Source organism: Dendrobates tinctorius, unplaced genomic scaffold, assembly GCF_039654945.1.
Source record: "Dendrobates tinctorius isolate UK_male_01 unplaced genomic scaffold, ASM3965494v1 ptg000016l, whole genome shotgun sequence".
Classification (NCBI taxonomy): Eukaryota; Metazoa; Chordata; class Amphibia; order Anura; family Dendrobatidae; genus Dendrobates; species Dendrobates tinctorius.
This window is the reverse complement of record NW_027361684.1, coordinates 46,342,281-46,361,815: the sequence shown is the minus strand read 5'-3', so window position 1 is coordinate 46,361,815 and position 19,535 is coordinate 46,342,281. Positions and strand designations below refer to the sequence as shown.

The following is a 19,535-nucleotide window of genomic DNA, read 5'->3' as shown; positions in this document are numbered from 1 at the left end:
CAGGAAACACCACAGAGACACAGTTCTTTTTGAACAGCTGAACTTTACTAAACAGTAAGGCATCCATCACATCAGCAGCACAGTTCTCACAGGGCAACGTTTCCTGTACTTTCCCTTCCTCTACCACATGGGTAATCCTTTTAAGAGTCACCAGCTCTCTGTCAGCCTCTTGTGCAGTTCTAAAAGGGAAAGGTGCCGGGAATGCTATCTCAGCTGCTCCTGCCCCGGTTTTAGACCACGAATCCTTCCTGGGGATGTTTCTTTTAAGGTGGTGCCCGTTTACACTAGTCTTCAGCTGGGGTCCCCTTACTGCCATCTGCAGACTTATCCCTACAGCTTGCTAGCTTGCTACTGTCCACTGCATATGTCCGGCCCTTCTGCAGACTGCCTGGGCGTCTGACAGAACCAGGAAGTATCTGTTCTATATCTCCCTGCTCTGTGCTGTTCTGCTCTGTGCCCCTCCCATCTACTTAACTCCTATGCTGCCAGTACCTTACTAATCTATCCTATGCTCTATCTTTAATGTACCCCCCTCTATTCTAGTCCCCCTACAGTCCTACACAGGTAAACAACGTTCAGGAGAGATTAGGTACATGAGGGTCCCCGCCACCTCCTTACAGTACACCCTGTGAGAAGCACTATCTGGTTCCTGTATTGCTATGTAATATATGCAAAAGTAAGGATTCCGGAGCCCCCCTTTCAGAATTGAGGGGAAATCCAGCGTTTGCACGCCCAGCAATCTATGTTACAGATATGGAAAAATTTGTCATTTTGGGAAAGCCTCTTTAAAAATCCACATCCAATGCAGATAAAAAAGGATTTCATAACCTTGTTCACTTGCACTGTGCCACAGAAAAAAATAACATAATTCTGGTGATCCAGTAAAAGTGGTGAACAATACCCTGGACTGATTCTCTACCTTAGAAGCATTTTTCCCCACTTTTTTAAATTTTAATTCTTTTTAGCTGCAGAAGAAAATCTGTGAGAAGTAGCATGTTGCTTAGGCTACTTTTACACTTACCGTGTTTTTGCGGTTTTGCGGAATTAAAAACAGCGATTCGCAAGCTTTTTAGCGGTCCGTTATTGCGTCAGACCGTAAAAAATGCGGCAATATGGCCCGCAAAAATGGGCCGCAATAACGGATCGCAAAAAAAGTGCTAAGTGTAAAAGTAGCCACACACACACTCTGTATATGCCGTACGCAACACACACACACACACACACACTGCATACTGCGTACGCAGCCTCTTGGGCAGTACCACCAGCGAAATACCGTCGCGAACACGCCACCACTGGGATAAGCAGAATGATTCACTGACCGCCGTCATCTTTGTACAGGAGCGCATGCGCAGTTTTAATGTGACCGCCGCTGTCTGCACAAAGATGTCGGAGGTCTGATTTACTGCACCTGCGCGAAATCCGCGCAGGCGCAGTAAATCATTCGGCTAATCCCGGCGGCAGATGCACGACGTGTCTACTGGCAGAGGAATCCAGTCACATTAAAGGTGTTTTCCCCTCGAATGAAAGTTCATTTTAAAAATTGTCTGTGTCTGACCATGTACAGAGCATACCACATCTCCTGGGCAGGGGAGGAAGCTAAAGACAATACTGACATTACAGCAGGGGATCACAGAGGATTCATTTTGTGAGGTAAAATATTTCACTGACTGTTTTTAAACAATATTTTACCCCACAAAATGTATCCTCTGCGATCTCCTGCTGTAATGTCAGTATTGCCTTTTGCTTCCTCCCCTGCCCAGGAGCTGTGGCATGTTCTGTACACGGTCAGACACAGGGGTGATAGGGACAGACCACATGGGGGAGACAGCTCAAACGGGACAACACATGAGGGGAGAACACAGCACAGGAAGGAGAGAGACAGCAGACAAGGGGGATAGCACATGGGGTAGACAGGTCAAAGAAGAGAGCACAGACGGGAGAAGTCAGCACACATGGGGAAAGAGAGAGTGGATAGGTGGGTGAGCACATGGGGGGAGATTCTCAAAGCTGCCAAGCCTGCCTCCATCGTGACATTACCGCCCTCGAATCGGGCCTCCATCTAGTGTATATATATATATATATATATTCATGTATAATGGTATCTTCTATGTGTGTTACCGTTTTGCTAAATGTATATTTGACTTTGTGCTGCTATGGTTAGGGAATAGCGTAGGTGCAGTTATGTCACACCGCCTGTCACGCCGCGCTCACCTGGGGGCGGGACCTCGGTCCCAACGTCACCTCTTCCGGAGCCACGGCCGCTCCGGGGGTCCCGTCGGGTGCGCACGCGCACCTCCCGTGCTTAGGTTCTTGTGTGCGCTATGTTCTGTGTGCGCACGCGCGCTCTTCTCAGTTCTGTCTCCAGGCCTGTCCTCTCTATGGTATTGGAGGACTTGACCCGGAAGTCCTAGTGATCATGTGCTATATCAGGCTACCTCTTCCTATGGGAGGTGCCTGATTATTGTTGTACTTCCTGGCTTGGTCTGCCGTGTCCCTGCTTGGCTGTGCGCTGTATTCGGGTCCTCTGTCTTGTACTCTATTGTGCCTCTCGGCACACGCTCTGAACCTGTACTCTGCCTTGTACTCTGCTGTGCTTCCTGGCACACACTCTGATCCTGTGCTCTGTCTCATGCTCAGTTGTGCCTCCTGGCGCACACTGTTCCTGTACTCTGTTGCACCTCCTGGCACACCTGCTGCCTAACTCAGTACTCTGATGGGCTCCTTTGCACGCTTCCTGCTTTGCTCACACCCGGACGTACTAGCCGCTGCACGCCATACGTGCTCTCGTGTACCCGTCTTGTACTATCCTGTATCTAGCGCACTCCCGTGTACACGCCTCGTGTTCCCGAGTACTCTCTGTGCCTCTGTACACTCACCCTGTACCGTCCGGTACACGTGTCCCTGTGTCCACGCTTCACATTTTCCTGCAGACACACTCGTGTCTCCTGTGAGCCGGCCACCTGGTACCAGCAGTCGTGGTACCTTACCCCCTGGGGCTTGCCCCTGACCATCCCTGTATAGGGGGTGGTCCTCACTATGTCAGCACGCCCTGGGAGGGTTGGTGCCATGACCCAGAGGGTCCACTCCAGGAGTCGTCACAAGTTACAAGATTGGCCACTAGATGGGGGCATTTTATTATACAGAGTTTTCAGCTAGAATGTTGCAAAGGAAATAGTTAACTATAGGAGGGGCTGCTGTGTGGTAAGGAAGTGCAGATGTTGAGGTAGTGTCAGAAGGACCCTGGCGCCCAAACAGTTCACACCGGTTATAGGCTCAAGATGCCGCAGCATTCACGTAACATTAAGGAAGCAGTGAAGCCCAGCCATTAGGGGGTCCCTAGGACAGAAGAACAGTATTAAATATCAGTGTTGCAGCAATTTGGAGAATAAGCGGTCCAGGAACAGTACAGGGCACAGGTTGTCCAATATGTGGCAGGTCATTGCATCGGCTGATGCCCTCCGATCCAGGGCAAAATGGGCGATGGAATCCCCAAATACATTGAGTCTGGGCAAGGAGGACGCGGCGGTACTGCCAAAGACGCTGTTACCCCGTAATGTACTGGAGGACGTGGAAAGGAGTGTAGGGAAAGATGAAGATACATGTATTGTGCAACCTCTGATTAATGCTGTAAAATTCTTGGATGTGCTGAGATATTAAAACAGTAAAGTTGTTCAGTTTCCAGTTGAAATGGACTGTGTCTCAATTCATGCAAAATCGTATGCAGCCTTCAGTGGCGCATTAGAGAACCTGACGATGCTGGACCTGAAGACACAGGTATGCTAACTAATGGACGAGTGATAATTTATTCTCACCAAAATACCCCATTAAAGGATTCAGGAAGGGCGACTTGTCTTACTGACTCGCCCCTAGAGGCCGTGGGGTACTCGGTGCCGGGCCCGTTGATTTCAATGGGACATGTCACAGTGGCAGTGACCTGGTCCGTGGCCTCAGGCAGTCAATGTAAAAGGGGTAGAGTGATAGGGATAAAGTTATTGAGATGATTCGTGACGCCACCTGTGGTTTCTGGTCAGTTTGACCAGCGCTGCAGGGTAGCTTCTCTGGGACAGATGGTGTGATGCAGCAATGATGTTGAAGCTCCCCACAGGTGGAGCTGTAGTCCCAGGGCAGTAGTAATAGGTGTTGAGGGAAAGGGTGCAGTGTTAGGCATAGGGATGTAGCAGTGCTGAGTGGGTTGGCGCAGGAAGAAGGCAATGAGACAGCTGAGTGCAGTTCCAGTTCTTTTACTCACGTTCTTGGCACAGAGAGGTGCCCGCTTCAATGCCACAGTCTCCAGACAAGGGGCTCAGCCAACTCCCAGGCAGATGGAACTACCCTTTCCAGCACTCCTTTTCATGGGCCTGCTCTGAACGTCTCCTTTCTAGCGCTTATCTGAGTTACACTGAAGTTCCTCCTGCTTGTTGTTACTCAAACTCCACTCGAATGACAAGTGACTGTAGCCTGCTTCGGGGACTCCATCAGTCATGTCCCGGCTCACACTTAGGTTGCCACCGTGTCTTTGAGTCTTTTGGGGGAATAGAGTGGGGGAATAGAGTGGTCACAACTACTATCCTATCCCTCCGGTTTCTGCTGCAGGAACAATAGTTTCACAAACAGCCTCGGATACCGGACTCCAGCCATGCGCTTCAAACTTGAGGAAGGGCTCTGCTCTGACCCTAGTCCTTAGTTCTCTTCTCCTTACGTTCCGCACTCATCTTTCTTCCTTCTGAAGAATCAGGCTTTCTATTGCTCTTTCCCGTGCCAGCAGCTCCAGGTCACTGAAGTCTGCTGCAGCACTTCCTTTCACTCCATCCTCTCTTGGGATCTTCTCTCACTAAGTGACCAGATTCTCCTCTTGTGTCATCTCAGCTCCACCCACCACCCAGCACTCTTTGTGCTCCAAGCAGGGAGCCACAAAGGGTGCTCTGCTATTCTAAAGTGTTTGTGTTGGATGTGAGTGGTGGAGTCTGGTCAGGTGTTACCATCTTACCTGGGAAGTGGGATACTACACCTCAGGAGGAGGTGCAGTACCTCTGTGGCGACTGAACCCTCAGGGGCGCCACATTACTAGAAGCCAGGAAGAATTATTTTATCATTGCATATCTTTACTTCCAAGATTGTACACTTTGGCCAAGTACAACCCATTCTTACCCTTGGAATCTCCTGTACTCTCCTCTGTCACGGACTCGGTAAGTGATTTCTGGAAGCGATTTGGTGCCCGAGAATTTATTTCCAGGCCCGCTGCCAGCTTGACTTTGTTAGCGCTCGTTTCCCTTCGTAGGGCAAAGTAGTTCAATCTCAAATATTTGTTGTTCAATGAAAACACCATGTCCGGTGGAGTCCCAGCGGATGGACTCGTAGCGGGGGCTATTCACGAGACACCACAACTGGGCAGGGAAGTTGTTGGGATTGATCAGTTGACGCATAAGTCTCTTCTGGGTCCATTGATGGAAAGTAATGTGAACTATAAGGAGAGTTTAATATGATGGATATCACTTGTAGGACCTCATGAGTATGACCTCACAGCATATGACCTCTTAGTATGAACTCACTTGTTTGGGTATAACCTCACGTGTATGACCTCAAGTGTTTGGATTCTCATGGATGACCTAACATATATGTTCTCATCTGTATGACCTTTCAGGTATTATGTAACCTGTATGACCTCTCTATGATCTCACTTGTAAGACCTCTCAAGTTATCTCTATTCTAACATGTGATAACAACTTCACATGTAAATATAATGTAACATGTAATCTATATATCCGGACTCGTATATATACTGTATGGGTAAAGCCTCCGAGCTAAAATCTTAAACGTGACCTAAATGATCTCACAGGTAACTATGATGTCACGAGTATTATATTTCATGGAGAGTATATGACCTCAAGTATGAACTGCACAAATTAGCGTTTTTTTGCCCAGCACATCGTGCGCAATAGAAAAGCATGCAAAAAATGCATCATGCGTTTTTGCATGCATTTGCGTTTTTATGCGCATTCGTTCTCTAGGGGTTAAAACCAGTGTCTACACATTTTTACGCCGAAAACGCAGACGAACGCATGTCCATGCGCACGCCTGCATTCCCATAGACTGTAATGCGTTATTTTGACGTACTCCGTGCGCAAGTGTGCGCATGCGGTTTTTTACGCCCTTTGGCGGACCCAAAAATGCAACAGGTTGCTTCTGGCGCGCCTAGGTGCACCCCTTGAAAAAACGCATGCGCACGAAAACGCATACGAACGCGTGCAAACGCAAGACTGCGCTCGCCATGTTAAACATAGGGATGCATGCGCATGGACACGCTCGATGCACTGCGCAAAAAAACGCTAATGTGAAACCAGCCTAAGTGTGAACTATACGGAAAAAAGTATTTGTCACGATCCATTTTTGGATGCGTGGCAGCTCTGGTTCCACTATGATTTAAATAGTTTTTTTTCCCCTTCAGGTCAGCAGGGGTTAATGTCAGTTTCTCTTGCTGCAGAGTTGCTAGGTCAGCTGATATGGGTGGTGACCACTCCCACCATCCTTTAAATAGTTAGCTGATGCATCAGGTGACTGTCGGTGACAGAGCAATCTTATGTTGACCAAGCCTGAAGTAAGGAGCTCTCTGGTTGGAGTGGTGAATCTGCTGGTTTCATTGAGTTCATGGTCCTGGTGCCTTTCTTCTGCTGTGTGGTGCTTTGCAGCAGGGAATGTTGTTGAGCTAAGTTTTTTTTTATTTTTTACCTTGTCTATCTCATGCTTGTTACCTCACCCTTGTTTCACCATCTGCAGTGCTGAGGCTAGCGCACTTGGCAGCCAGTGAACTAGCCAGGGCAGTGTGAAGTGACAGTGAGGGACGAGGTTTGTTGCGGCAGGGAGAAGAACCCACTTAGGGCATTAAAGGAGTGCAGGGACAGGCTCAGCTTCGAGCTCAGGAGGTGCCCATCCCTCATTCCCTATCGGCACAGCCTTCCTCTCCCCTTTACCATCCTGTTGTGTGTTGTGCCGTCTGCTGGACTGACCCGTTAGGTCGTGACATATCGTGACATTTTTTTGATCACATAGGATCCACAAGTGATCAGTATGATGGCACCAATCTGGGAAGTCGTCAGTATGATGGCACCGATCTGGGAAGCTGTCAGTACGATGGCACCAATCTGGGCAGTGGTCAGTATGATGGCACCAATCTGGGCAGTGGTCAGTACGATGGCACTGATCTGGGCAGTGGTCAGTACGATGGCACTGATCTGGGCAGTGGTCAGTACGATGGCACCGATCTGGGCAGTGGTCAGTACGATGGCACTGATCTGGGCAGTGGTCAGTACGATGGCACTGATCTGGGCAGTGGTCAGTACGATGGCACTGATCTGGGCAGTGGTCAGTACGATGGCACCGATCTGGCAGTGTCACAGACTGACAATAGAACCGGATCTGACTACTGTGCACAGTCTGCCCCTGTCAGCGGTAGGTCGTGGCTTCTCGCTGGCCTCTCCCGTTCTCTGCGCTCCTTAGAACTGTTAATACCGACTCTCCCAAACTGCGCATTTAAAATTCCATACTACGACCAATCAGGCTTCGAGTTTTGCCACATGCGGATCCTTGAGCGGATTCATGCGGCCGTCGCATGAGACAGTGATGGCGGCGGCCATTATGTGGAGGACTGCGGGCACCAACAGGTGAAGGCTCAATAAGGAGAACCGGGCGAGCTGCTACTTCAGCTCTTCAGAGTGAAGTGGCGCTAATGGAAGAAGGCGGGAGGCAAGTATAGCCGAGCGCACTAAGCACAGTGCAAACAGGAAGTGGCCAATAAGATCACTTCTTACATTTCTTACCGTGCCTTAACAAAATAAAAGTGGCAATGTAATTGGCCAGTGCAGCCCCATTACACATTGGAAGGCTGCTGACTCTGTTCTTCTGGTGACATCAGGGCACGGTGACAGCAGCTTCCTGTGACTGCATTGCTGTACTAGGGGCTTCCTGCTCTTGGGGGGTCCCTGCCCGGCCCACTTCTATGTTCATCTGTGGAATACGAAAGGCTAACTGAACTTCAAGGACACAGCCACATGACACAGTTTTTTATTGATTTTTTTCCCATAGACATAGCTGAGTGAAGGCTTGTTCGCTTTACCGTCCAATATCCTGAAAAAATGGCCAAAAAATCTCAAGTTTTGTGAAATGGTGAAAAAACTCCATTCTTCTGTTTTAGTTTTTTTTAAGTGTTCAATATATGGTAAAAATGACCCACTGACATGATCATCCAGGTCACACAGTGAATGATACTGAACAGGTCTTATTTTAGTGGTTAAAAAAAATGTGGTTTGTCACCATTTTCCTAAACCCACAATGTATTTTTCCACCAGTGGGGCATATTAAGGGAGGGACACCAAAAAAACAGAACCAGCACACCTGGTAGGTAGGAATGTAGGTGCACATCCACACTGTGGCCATTAAAGGGGCTGTCCACTATTAGGATAACACCTGGAACTAAATGTTTGGCCCCGATAAAATAAAAAAGCCTATATGTGGCAGTCCTAAGTAAGTGTGTGTTGAAGGCAACTCCTTTTGTTATGTCACCTGTTGCCTTAGTAAGTTTTCTATGTGCACACATAATCAAATTATGAAATATGACATAAATAACACTCCAATAAATATGTTTTTATTCTTACCTAGCATAAAAACAACTCATATATGTATATATGTATTCTGGTATTTCTAGTATATCGTAAATTTATTCAAAAGAAAAACATTCTTCAAACAATACTCAATCCTACTTATAACATTCACCATGAAAACGTCTCATGACATGGCTACCAAATAATGCATCACACTTTATTCTTTTAATTCTGATTTCTTTGCGATCTGCTCTTGTGTGCAGGCCACCTCTACCCGAAGATTCAGATCTGAGAAGAGATAGTTACATGTTACGATAAAATATTCCTTCCTATAATAAGAAATGCTATCAAATAATAAATACGCATTCCCCCACATCTCCAGTGATGGTCCCAGCATAATGCTTCTTTGTCGAATGATCGGATTGTTTATGCCAGTATAAAAATCATTGTGGTCGGCCGTGCATTCCCTCCTGTAAGGGCAAGTGCAGACAAGCGTATTTTTGGTTTGAGTGCAATCGATAAAACTTCAGATTGCACCTGGACTAATGTTATTCTATGGGGTCATGGACATGTCTGAATTTTCCTTCGAACAGAGTCAGTCCGGGGCAAAAAGTGCAGCATGCCCGAGTTTGATTTGACATTTGGATTGCACTCGGCCATGCAAGTCAATGAGTCCATGGAAAACATCAGACTGCACTTGTATGATATCTGAGCACAGTCTGATTTCTATGAACTGACACAATGGAGGAGAGAGAGAATTTTTTTTTGCTTCATCTTCTCCTTATGGCTGGAGTCACACACGTCTAAAAATACGGTCCGTTTTAAACGGACGAGAATCGCAGAAATGTTCCCTGAACAATGATCCGTATGTCATCCTTGTGTAATGCGAAGATGCGATTTTCTTGCATCTAAGCATCCGTGTGACATCCGTACGGCGAGATTTTCTTGCCGGCTTGCAAAATGGACATATAATGGGTCCATAGCCTCAAATATTCGTGAAAACATATATACAGCCTATATATATATATATATATCAGTGAGACACACACACACATATATATATATATATATATATATACTGTATATATATTTATATTTCATACAGAGGTAGATGGCAGGATAGCCGATAATTTAATTGTCGTCTTCTGTAAAATCATTACAGAACCCGACAGGATATGACATATGGTTTACATACAGTAAACCATGGCATATCCGTTAGATTTATATATGTCCCTGATTTTGGAGCAGTAGGTGTTAAATTAAAGGATTAATTCACAGAAAAAAACTGGCGTGAGCTCATGCACAATTTTCTCTGCCACAGAGGGCAAGCCAGTGACTGAGGGCAAAAATTAATAGCCAAGGAGGATCCCACACCAGCTTTTTCCGTGAATTAATCCTTTAATTTAACACCTACAGCTCCAACATTTTACACACATACACTACTAACATTATTAGTGAGGGACATAAATAAATATAACGGATATGCAATGGTTTACTGTCTGTAAACCATATGTCATATCCTGTCGGGTTCTGCATTGATTTTACAGATGCCGACAATGGATTTTTCACCTATTCTGCTATCTATATCTCTATGAAATATAAATATATATATGTCAATGACATATATATATATATATATATATATATATATACCTATACTGTATTCTATCTATCCTATTTTAACATGTCAGTGTGATTTTACAGTATAGAGCACTGAATTGCCGGCTTTTCTAAAGGACACCGGTGCGTATTTTGCACAAGTCACACGCATGGTCCGTGTGTAATCCGTTTTTTTCTTGCACCCATAGACCTGCATTGGCGAGTCTAGGGCGTAATATGGTGCATATCGCAGCAAGCTGCGATTTCACCCTCACGTATAATACAGGCGAGAAAAAAACTGATGATGGGAGCTGCCCCATAGATTAACATTGGTCCGAGTGCTGTGCAATTTTTTTCTTGCATAGCACTCATCCGTATTTCTCTCTAGTGTGATTCCGGCCCATCCGAGAGAATCCGATCGCACTATGACCAGAGTTTGATCAGAGTGTTATTTGCATAATTGACCCGATACTCTCAGATGAGGAAATATACTGCCGTGTGACCCCAGCCTACATGGGGATTGTTCTGCCAAAAATATGATGCTGTACTGGGACACAATTGTTTGTCCCCATACAGTATTTATTGGCCTATGGGATAGCGCCTATAAACGAGCCCCAATTGACTTTAGTAAATGAACTAAGCTCCTGATTAAATTATTTATGACAACTGCTTTACTCAATAATGAATAGACAGCTTTTCAGACAGATGTTTTCATTTCTCCAAAAATCTGTCAAATCTGTCAAAAGCGCCTTGAATTCTTCCTGTCCTCTAATGCACTATGTTCTTGAATATGAACACATGCAGGGCACCAGAAAAAAGTCTGAACATTCCCTTAGGGTGTCTCCATATATAATATTTTATGTTCTTGCATTGCAATTATACAGTATTTGACCAGATTTCCTCAACATTGATAAGAGTTTTCAATAAAATGCCTAATTACTAATGTTTATCACATACCAATATTACTACTGTGGACAAATCTGTGAAGCTATGCTGCTCTATATGACCTCAAAGTGTGCGTTATGTCTGAGCCTTTCGTTGGAAATACACATAGAGCTATAGGCGTACAATGAAATAAGTAGTCAATAGGGTACAAAAACATATAATGCACGATATACACTTTTCATGTACGGGAACCCTCTGCTCCTTACAATGATGCTGAAAACACATTACACCAATGATAACCAGTCCAGCAGAAGCCAAAGACATTTTTTGGCCTCCATCAGGTGAATGGATCCTAATAAAGACATCTGTCATAGATGCGAGGAGCCATTCCTAATGTATACGCCAAATGTAACGCTCAGATGAAATGTGCATAAATAGCTCGGTCCTAAACACTATTAGATCCTATGGACTAAAATGTACCTGCTGATTTTTCTAATTGCGATATCTCACTTGTATCCTCCTTGTGTTCACATGTTGCTGTTTGACTCGGTGAAAAAGTAGTATCAGAAGTGAGTAAGTCAACTTCATCAACACACAAAGTTACATCTATATCAGATGTATTCATGTCAACCTACACAAGCAGAAAAAGGAAAAGCTGCATTAAATGGACAAGGTACATTTTAATTAATAGATCTTGGAATAATAGTAAGTTCTACAATTGGATGTGTTAAAAACATGTTCTTGTTCTGAGATTTTATATATATATTTTATAACTAGCTATGAACCCGTTCTACGCATTTTTATTGGTATACGGTCTCCCATCCTGGTGTGTGCTGCCCCCTCCTATCCTGGTGTGCATGGCACTCCTCATCCCTATCCTGGTATGCATGGTACCCTCACCCCCCCCAATCCTGGTAAGCTTGGCACCCTATTCCTCATCCTGGTATGTATGGTCCCCTCACCCCCCTATCCTGGTATGTATGGTCCCCTCACCCCCCTATCCTGGTATGCATGGTCCTCTCACCCCCCGTATCCTGGTATGCATGGCCCCCTCACCCCCCAATCCTGGTATGCATGGTCCTCTCACCCCCCGTATCCTGGTATGCATGGTCCTCTCACCCCCCCTATCCTGGTATGCATGGTCCTCTCACCCCCCCCCCTATCCTGGTATGCATGGTCTTGTCACCCCCCCAATCCTGGTATGCATGGTCTTCCCTCACCCACCAATCCTGGTATGCATGGTCCTCTCACCCCCAATCCTGGTATGCATGGTCCCCTCACCCCCCTTTTCATGGTATGCATGGTCCTCTCACCCCCTTTTCATGGTATGCATGGTCCCCTCACCCCCCTTTCGTGGTATGCATGGTCCCCTCACCCCCCTTTCGTGGTATGCAGGGTCCCCTCACCCTCCTTTCGTGGTATGCATGGTCCCCTCACCCCCCTTTTGTGGTATACATGGTCCCCTCACCCCCCAATCCTGGTATGCATGGTCTTCCCTCACCCACCAATCCTGGTATGCATGGTCCCCTCACCCCCCTTTTCGTGGTATGCATGGTCCCCTCACCCCCCTTTCGTGGTATGCATGGTCCCCTCACCCCCCTTTCGTGGTATGCATGGTCCCCTCACCCTCCTTTCGTGGTATGCATGGTCCCCTCACCCCCCTTTTGTGGTATACATGGTCCCCTCAACCCCAATACTGGTATGCATGGTCCCCTCTCCCCCCCCCTTACCTGGTATGTATGGTCCCCCTCACCCCTATTAAACTACACACATACAAAAAAAACAAAAACATTTATACTCACCCTTCTTTCCTGCGTTGTCATGTTCTGCTGGAGGCCGGGGGAGGAGTCTGGAGCTGGAGTACGAGCATGCAAATGTGTCTTCAGTAAAATGGTGCCGTATCGTGCTATGCGCATGCGCGATTCCAGCCACACTCCTGCCCCGGTCTCCAGCCGAAGAGAAGCTACGAGGCAGTGTGGCGCCCCCAGGAGTATGGTCGCCACACTGGCCTTGCCTTCCTCCAGGGGAGGGTAATGCCAGGCTTGGAAGCAGTGATGGGTCTCTCCAGCAGTTAACCTAATGCATGCAACACAGTTCTGCTCCAAGCCAGCAGGGGGAACTCTGAACCAGGATGAAGGGGAGGGGGTGCTCCCTGAGGGCTGAGAGGAAGGAGTGGGTAGTTTTGTTGAAGGAGGTCCACGTGTGCAGACGTGTGGAACGAAGCTGGAGGTTGAGCGAGGAAGGAGAGCTCCCTCAGCTGAGAGCGTAAGAACTGGAGCCTGGTCTCCACGGTGGTACGGATGCTAACGGTCCTGCCACAGATACCAGAGGAGTAGGAGGCTGTAAATGCCCTGCTCCCATCAGAGACTTGGGACACAACAGCAATTGAGTAGAGAGCCAGGACTCAGGAGAGGAGTCCCCAAGAGAGGCTACAGCTGTCTGTCATACAAGTATAGTTCTAGGAACATCTGAAGAGAGGCATTCCAGAGTAACTAAGTACTGGGGAGCTTCACACCACAAGGCGCTAGGAAGGAGACTGCACAGCCCGTCTGCTGAGAATCCTGATCTGCTTCCAGGCTAACCTGCTCCAACACCATCTGTAATCAGGACCCTGGACTGCGTATACTCAGTAAAGGTACAGAAACTGCAACCGCTGTGTCTTGTCTGTTCCCTACGCTTCCAGCACTGCTACATCCCAGTGCTGGTTTCATCTACACTGCCCTGGGACTACAGCTCCACCTGTGGGGAGCTTTTACATCTTCGCTGCACCCTACCATCAGTCCCAGCAGATCTGCATGCAGCATTGACCTAACACCATACTTGCCAAACACCACAGGTGGTGTCACAAACTATTCTACCATTAACTACATCCCCCATTGCTTGGGCACCCAGGGCCACGGACCGGGTCACCGCTGCTGTGACACATCCCCTCGACACCGGCCCGGTACCGAGTACCCCACAGCCCTGGGAGGGTGACCCAGCAGCGCTCCTCCCGGTCAGGTAAGTATGTAAGTATGGCGCCCGAGATCGCGGTATGTACGCATACCTCCATCTCTGGGAGCCATACACACTCCTCACCGCTGGATGCCTCATTCTATCTGGAGCCAGACTGCGCAGGCGCGTTGCGCTTGCGCAGTCTATAAAGGCTTCGGACAGAGTGAGGCTTAGTCCGTTATATTATAGATTCTGTGGCCTGTGTTAGGCCACGTTCATATGTTCAGTATTTCGACAGTATTTTACCCGAGTATTTGTAAGCCAAAATCAGGAGAGGAACAATCAGAGGAAAAGTATAATAGAAACACGTCACCACTTCTGTATTTTCACCCACTCCTGGTTTGGGCTTACATATAATGAGGTAAAATACTGACCAAATACTATACATGTGAACGTGGCCATATAGCTGTGCCTGACCATGTGGGAATATGATCTGAACGTACCACAGCTGGGCAGCAGTGGATGCAAAAGAGAGTATACAGATATGATGATATGGGATTGCAGTTGCTGCTCTCTGTGAGGTAAAACATTTTCCTGCCTGTTTAAAAACAATGTTTTACCTCACAGAAAAAATGCTTTACCTCACAGAAAGTCATTTGTGATCCCACGCTGTCCTGTCTATTTTGCATCCTTCCCTGGCCAGGAGCTGTGATGAGTGCAGACCATGTTTCTGCCATGCATTGCGTCAGACTGTTGCAACTTTTCAAAGTGTTTTACACCAGAATTCTGGCAGAAAAGTTTTGATGAAGCAGACCAATGTGTTTTGCATTGATTTTTCCATATTCATGTTTTGCAGTACTCTAGACATTACATGGGAAACCTAGCTTACTACTTACTTCTGTGTGATCACTATTGAGAGGATAGACATTAACTGTAGTCAATGAAGCTTGGCAACTTGCAGGTTGATCGGTTAATAAAGCCTCAGTAGAGACATCAGCATTTATGGGTTGTAACAATTCCCACTGGTTAGCCTGACTACACCTGGTCTCGTCATATCCTAGGCTCATTGACACGGCAGCATTTTGTAAAGGTGATGCTTCTGGCTCCACAAGGTTTTCTACTGTATCCAGCTTCATCACTTCCAATTGAGAAGAAGATTGTGGCTGCTCATCTGCAAACTGGAAAACAGACTCCAGATTCATCTCATATTTTCTTAACTCATCTGAATCACGGGATGACTAATTTGTATGAAAGAACTCCGTAGAAAATGAAGGAGGTATTGCAGGGCTCTGCGCAGTGGGACAAATAATGTATAAAATTGATAATAATTTTATTTCTATAGCGCTAACATATTCCACAGCACTTTACATTTTATAGGGGACTTGTACAGACAATAGAAGACATTACAGCATACCAATAGTCACATAAATCAAGAGATACAAAGAGGAATGAGGGCCCTGCTTGCAAGCTTAAAATCTATGAGGAAATAGGGGAGACACGAAAGGTGGATGGTAACAATTTCTTTCATTGTATGTTCCAGCCATCAATGCAATAAATAGTGTGTTCATATAATGCTGCATGAACCGGTAACCAACCAGTATGTGTAAGAGTACAGACACAGAGGGCTATTAAGTGCATAAAGGGTATAAGAACAGATGATACGAGGATCCTGGTTTTGAAGAAAATTTTGAATCAGCATCACAGGTATAGTTAGATCAATATGTTGAGGCGGTAGGCCAGTCTGAAGAAATGCGTTTTTAGGGGACGCCGAAAACTGTGGGTATTGGGAATTAATCAAATTGTCCTGGGTAGTGCATTCCAAAGAATTGTCACAACACGTACGAAGTCCTGGAGAAGGGAGTGGGAGGTTTGAATTATTGAGGATGTTAATGGAGGGCACAGGAAGGGTGGTAGACTGAGACAAGGCGTGATATAGGGTGATGCTGAACCATGGAGCGCTTAGACGGTGAGAGTGATATGTTTGTATTGAAGTCTGGAGTGGATGGGCAACCAGTGCAATGACTGGCACAGTATAGAGGCATCAGTGTAACGGTTGGTGAGGAATATGATCCTGGCTGCAGCTTTCAAGACAGATTGGAGAGGGGAGAGTTTGGTAAGAAGGAGACCGATTAGTAGAGAGTTACAATAGTACAGATTAGAATAAATAAGAGCTACAGTAAGAGTTTTTGAAGAGTCAAAAGTAAGAAAATGTCGAATTCTAGAAATGTTTTTAAGGTGTAGATGAAAAGAGCGAGCTAGTGATTGGATGTGGGGGTGAATGAAAGATGTGAATCAGGTATAATTTTTTTTTGACAGGTTCAGTTTCATAGAGGGAGAACATACAGTGTCTTGCGAAAGTATCCGGCCCCCTGGAACTTTTCAACCTTTTCCCACATATCATGCTTCAAACATAAAGATACCAAATGTAAATTTTTGGTGAAGAATCAACAACAAGTGGAACACAATTGTGAAGTTGAACGAAATTTATTAGTTATTTTAAATTTTTTGTGGGGCGTGCAATATTATTCGGCCCCTTTACTTTCAGTGCAGCAGACTCACTCCAGAAGTTCATTGTGGATCTCTGAATGATCCAATGTTGTCCTAAATGACTAATAATGATAAATATAATCCACTTATGTGTAATCAAGTCTCCATATCGTAAATGCACCTGCTCTGTGATAGTCTCAGGGTTCTGTTTGAGGCACAGAGAGCATCATGAAGACAAAGGAACACAACAGGCAGGTCCGTGATACTGTTGTGGAGAAGTTTAAAGCCGGATTTGGATAAAATTGATTTCCAAAACTTTAAGCATCCCAAGGAGCACTGTGCAAGCGATCATATTGAAATGGAAGGAGTATCATACCACTGCAAATCTACCAAGACCTGGCCGTCCCTCTAAACTTTCATCTCAAACAAGGAAAAGATTGATCAGGGATGCAGCCAAGAGGCTCATGATCAGGGCCGCACCTATAATGAGGCGATTTGCACCAGCTGCTCAAGCGGCAGGCAGCAGGGGGCGGCATTATGCGCTCCTCTACCCGCAGCACCTACAATTTAGCCTCTGCACGCTGATGCTGCGGTTGTGCAAGAGGCTGTAATTGATGCGGTCACAGGAGGGAAGGTGTCAGGGCCCCCTGATCATGTGACCCATGACTCCTCCCCTCCTGTGACCTCATCACAGGTCCTGTGCGCATCATTCCTTGGTTTATGCAGGACTGCTGTCTGTCATCGTGAGTGAGCTACTTGTGTGTGAGCTGTGATACATGCGTGTGAGCTGTGTGTGTGATACGTGTGAGCTGTGTGTGATACGTGTGAGCTGTGTGTATGTGTGATATGTGTGAGCTGTGTGTGTGCGATACGTGTGAGCTGTGTGTGCGATATGTGTGAGCTGTGTGTGATACGTATGAGCTGTGTGTGATACATGTGAGCTGTGTGTGTGTGCGATACGTGTGAGCTGTGTGTGTGATACGTGTGAGCTGTGTGTGTGACACGTGTGAGCTGTGTGTGATACGTGTGAGCTGTGTGTGTGTGATACGTGTGAGCTGTGTGTGATACGTGTGAGCTGTGTGTGTGATACATGTGAGCTGTGTGTGCGCGATACGTGTGAGCTGTGTGTGCGGTACGTGTGAGGTGTGAGCTGTGTGTGTGATATGTGTGAGCTGTGTGTGCGATACGTGTGAGCTGTGTGTGCAATACGTGTGAGCTGTGTGTGTGACACGTATAAGCTGTGTGATACGTGTGAGCTGTGTGTGTGTGATACGTGTGAGCTGTGTGTGATACGTGTGAGCTGTGTGTGTGATACGTGTGAGCTGTGTGTGTGATACGTGTGAGCTGGGTGAGTGATACGTGTGTGCTGTGTGTGTGATACGTGTGAGCTGGGTGGGTGATACGTGCGAGCTGTGTGTGTGCGATACGTGTGAGCTGTGTGTGTGCGATGTGAGCTGTGTGTGTGAGCTGTGTGTGTGATACGTGTGAGGTGTGAGCTGTGTGTGTGATTCGTGTGAGCTCTGTGTGTGTGATATGTGTGTGTGATACGTGTGAGCTGTGTGTGTGACACGTGTGAGCTGTGTGTGATACGTGTGAGTTGTGTGTGATACGTGTGAGCTGTGTGTGTGTGTGTGATACGTGTGAGCTGGGTGTGTGATACATGTGAGCTGTGTGTGTGATACGTGTGAGCTGTGTGATACGTGTGAGCTGTGTGTGTGTGCGATACATGTGAGCTGTGAGCTGTGTGTGTGATACGTGTGAGCTGTGTGTGTGATACGTGTGAGCTGTGTGTGTGCGATACGTGTGAGCTGTGTGTGCGATACGTGTGAGCTGTGTGTGATACGTGTGAGCTGTGTGTGTGTGTGTGCAATACGTGTGAGCTGTGTGTGTGATACGTGTGAGCTGTGTGTGTGTGTGATACATGTGAGCTGTGTGTGTGATACGTGTGAGCTGTGTGAGTGTGCGATACGTGTGATCTGTGTGTGTGTGATACGTGTGAGCTGTGTGTGTGTGCGATACGTGTGAGCTGTGTGTGTGATACGTTTGAGCTGTGTGTGCGATACGTGTGAGCTGTGTGTGTGCGATACGTGTGAGCTGTGTGTGTGCGATACGTGTGAGCTGTGTGTGTGTGATACGTGTGAGCTGTGTGTGTGATACGTGTGAGCTGTGTGTGTGTGATATGTGTGAATTGTGTGTGTGCGTGTGATACGTGTGAGCTGGGTGTGTGATATGTGTGAGCTGTGTGTGATACGTGTGAGCTGGGTGTGTTATATGTGCGAGCTGTGTGTGTGTGATACGTGCGAGCTGTGTGTGATAAGTGTGAGCTGTGTGTGTGCGATACGTGTGAGCTGTGTGTGTGTGATACGTGTGAGCTGTGTGTGTGCGATACGTGTGAGGTGTGAGCTGTGTGTGATACGTGTGAGCTGTGTGTGTGTGATACGTGTGAGCTGTGTGTGTGCGATACGTGTGAGGTGTGAGCTGTGTGTGATACGTGTGAGCTGTGTGTGTGATACGTGTGAGCTGTGTGTGAGCTGTGTGTGATATGTGTGAGCTGTGTGTGTGTGCGATACGTGTGAGGTGTGAGCTGTGTGTGTGATACGTGTGAGCTGTGTGTGCGATACGTGTCAGCTGTGTGTGTGCGATACATGTGAGCGGTGTGTGTTTGTGTGTGCGATACGTGTGAGCTGTGTGAGATACATGTGAGCTGTGTGTGTGTGATACATGTAAGCTGTATGTGTGTGATGTGTGAGCTGTGTGTGTGATACGCGTAAGCTGTGTGTGTGTGTGATATGTGTGAGCTGTGTGGTAAGTGTGTGCGTGTGTGTGTGCGCTAAAGCAAAAGTTGGCACAACCTGCCAGTGTTCTACGATTTGGGTGATGACATTCATTGTATGTGGGCTGGTGATTTTTTTTTTGTGTCAGGGCTGCTTTTTGGTCTCAGCCCGGCCCTGTGTAAGGAGCAGAGCCACGTGTGTACAAGGTGTACGGAGCGGAGACGTGTATGTGCGAGATGTAAGGTGCAGAGCCACGTGTGTA

General features: G+C 46.9%; 1 protein-coding gene across 1 annotated transcript in view; it reads right to left on the bottom strand.

Moving 5' to 3' along the window:
- Positions 1–8,811: 8,811 nt before the first annotated feature.
- Positions 8,812–19,535, bottom strand: part of HSF5 (heat shock transcription factor 5) — a 32,164-nt gene continuing 21,440 nt past the window's right edge. The window contains exons 4-6 of the mRNA XM_073566067.1: positions 14,909–15,250; positions 11,589–11,709; positions 8,812–8,882 (exon numbers count right to left, since the gene is read on the bottom strand). Coding sequence (XP_073422168.1) covers positions 8,812–8,882; positions 11,589–11,709; positions 14,909–15,250 — 534 coding nt within the window. The remainder of the gene's footprint in view (positions 8,883–11,588; positions 11,710–14,908; positions 15,251–19,535) is intronic.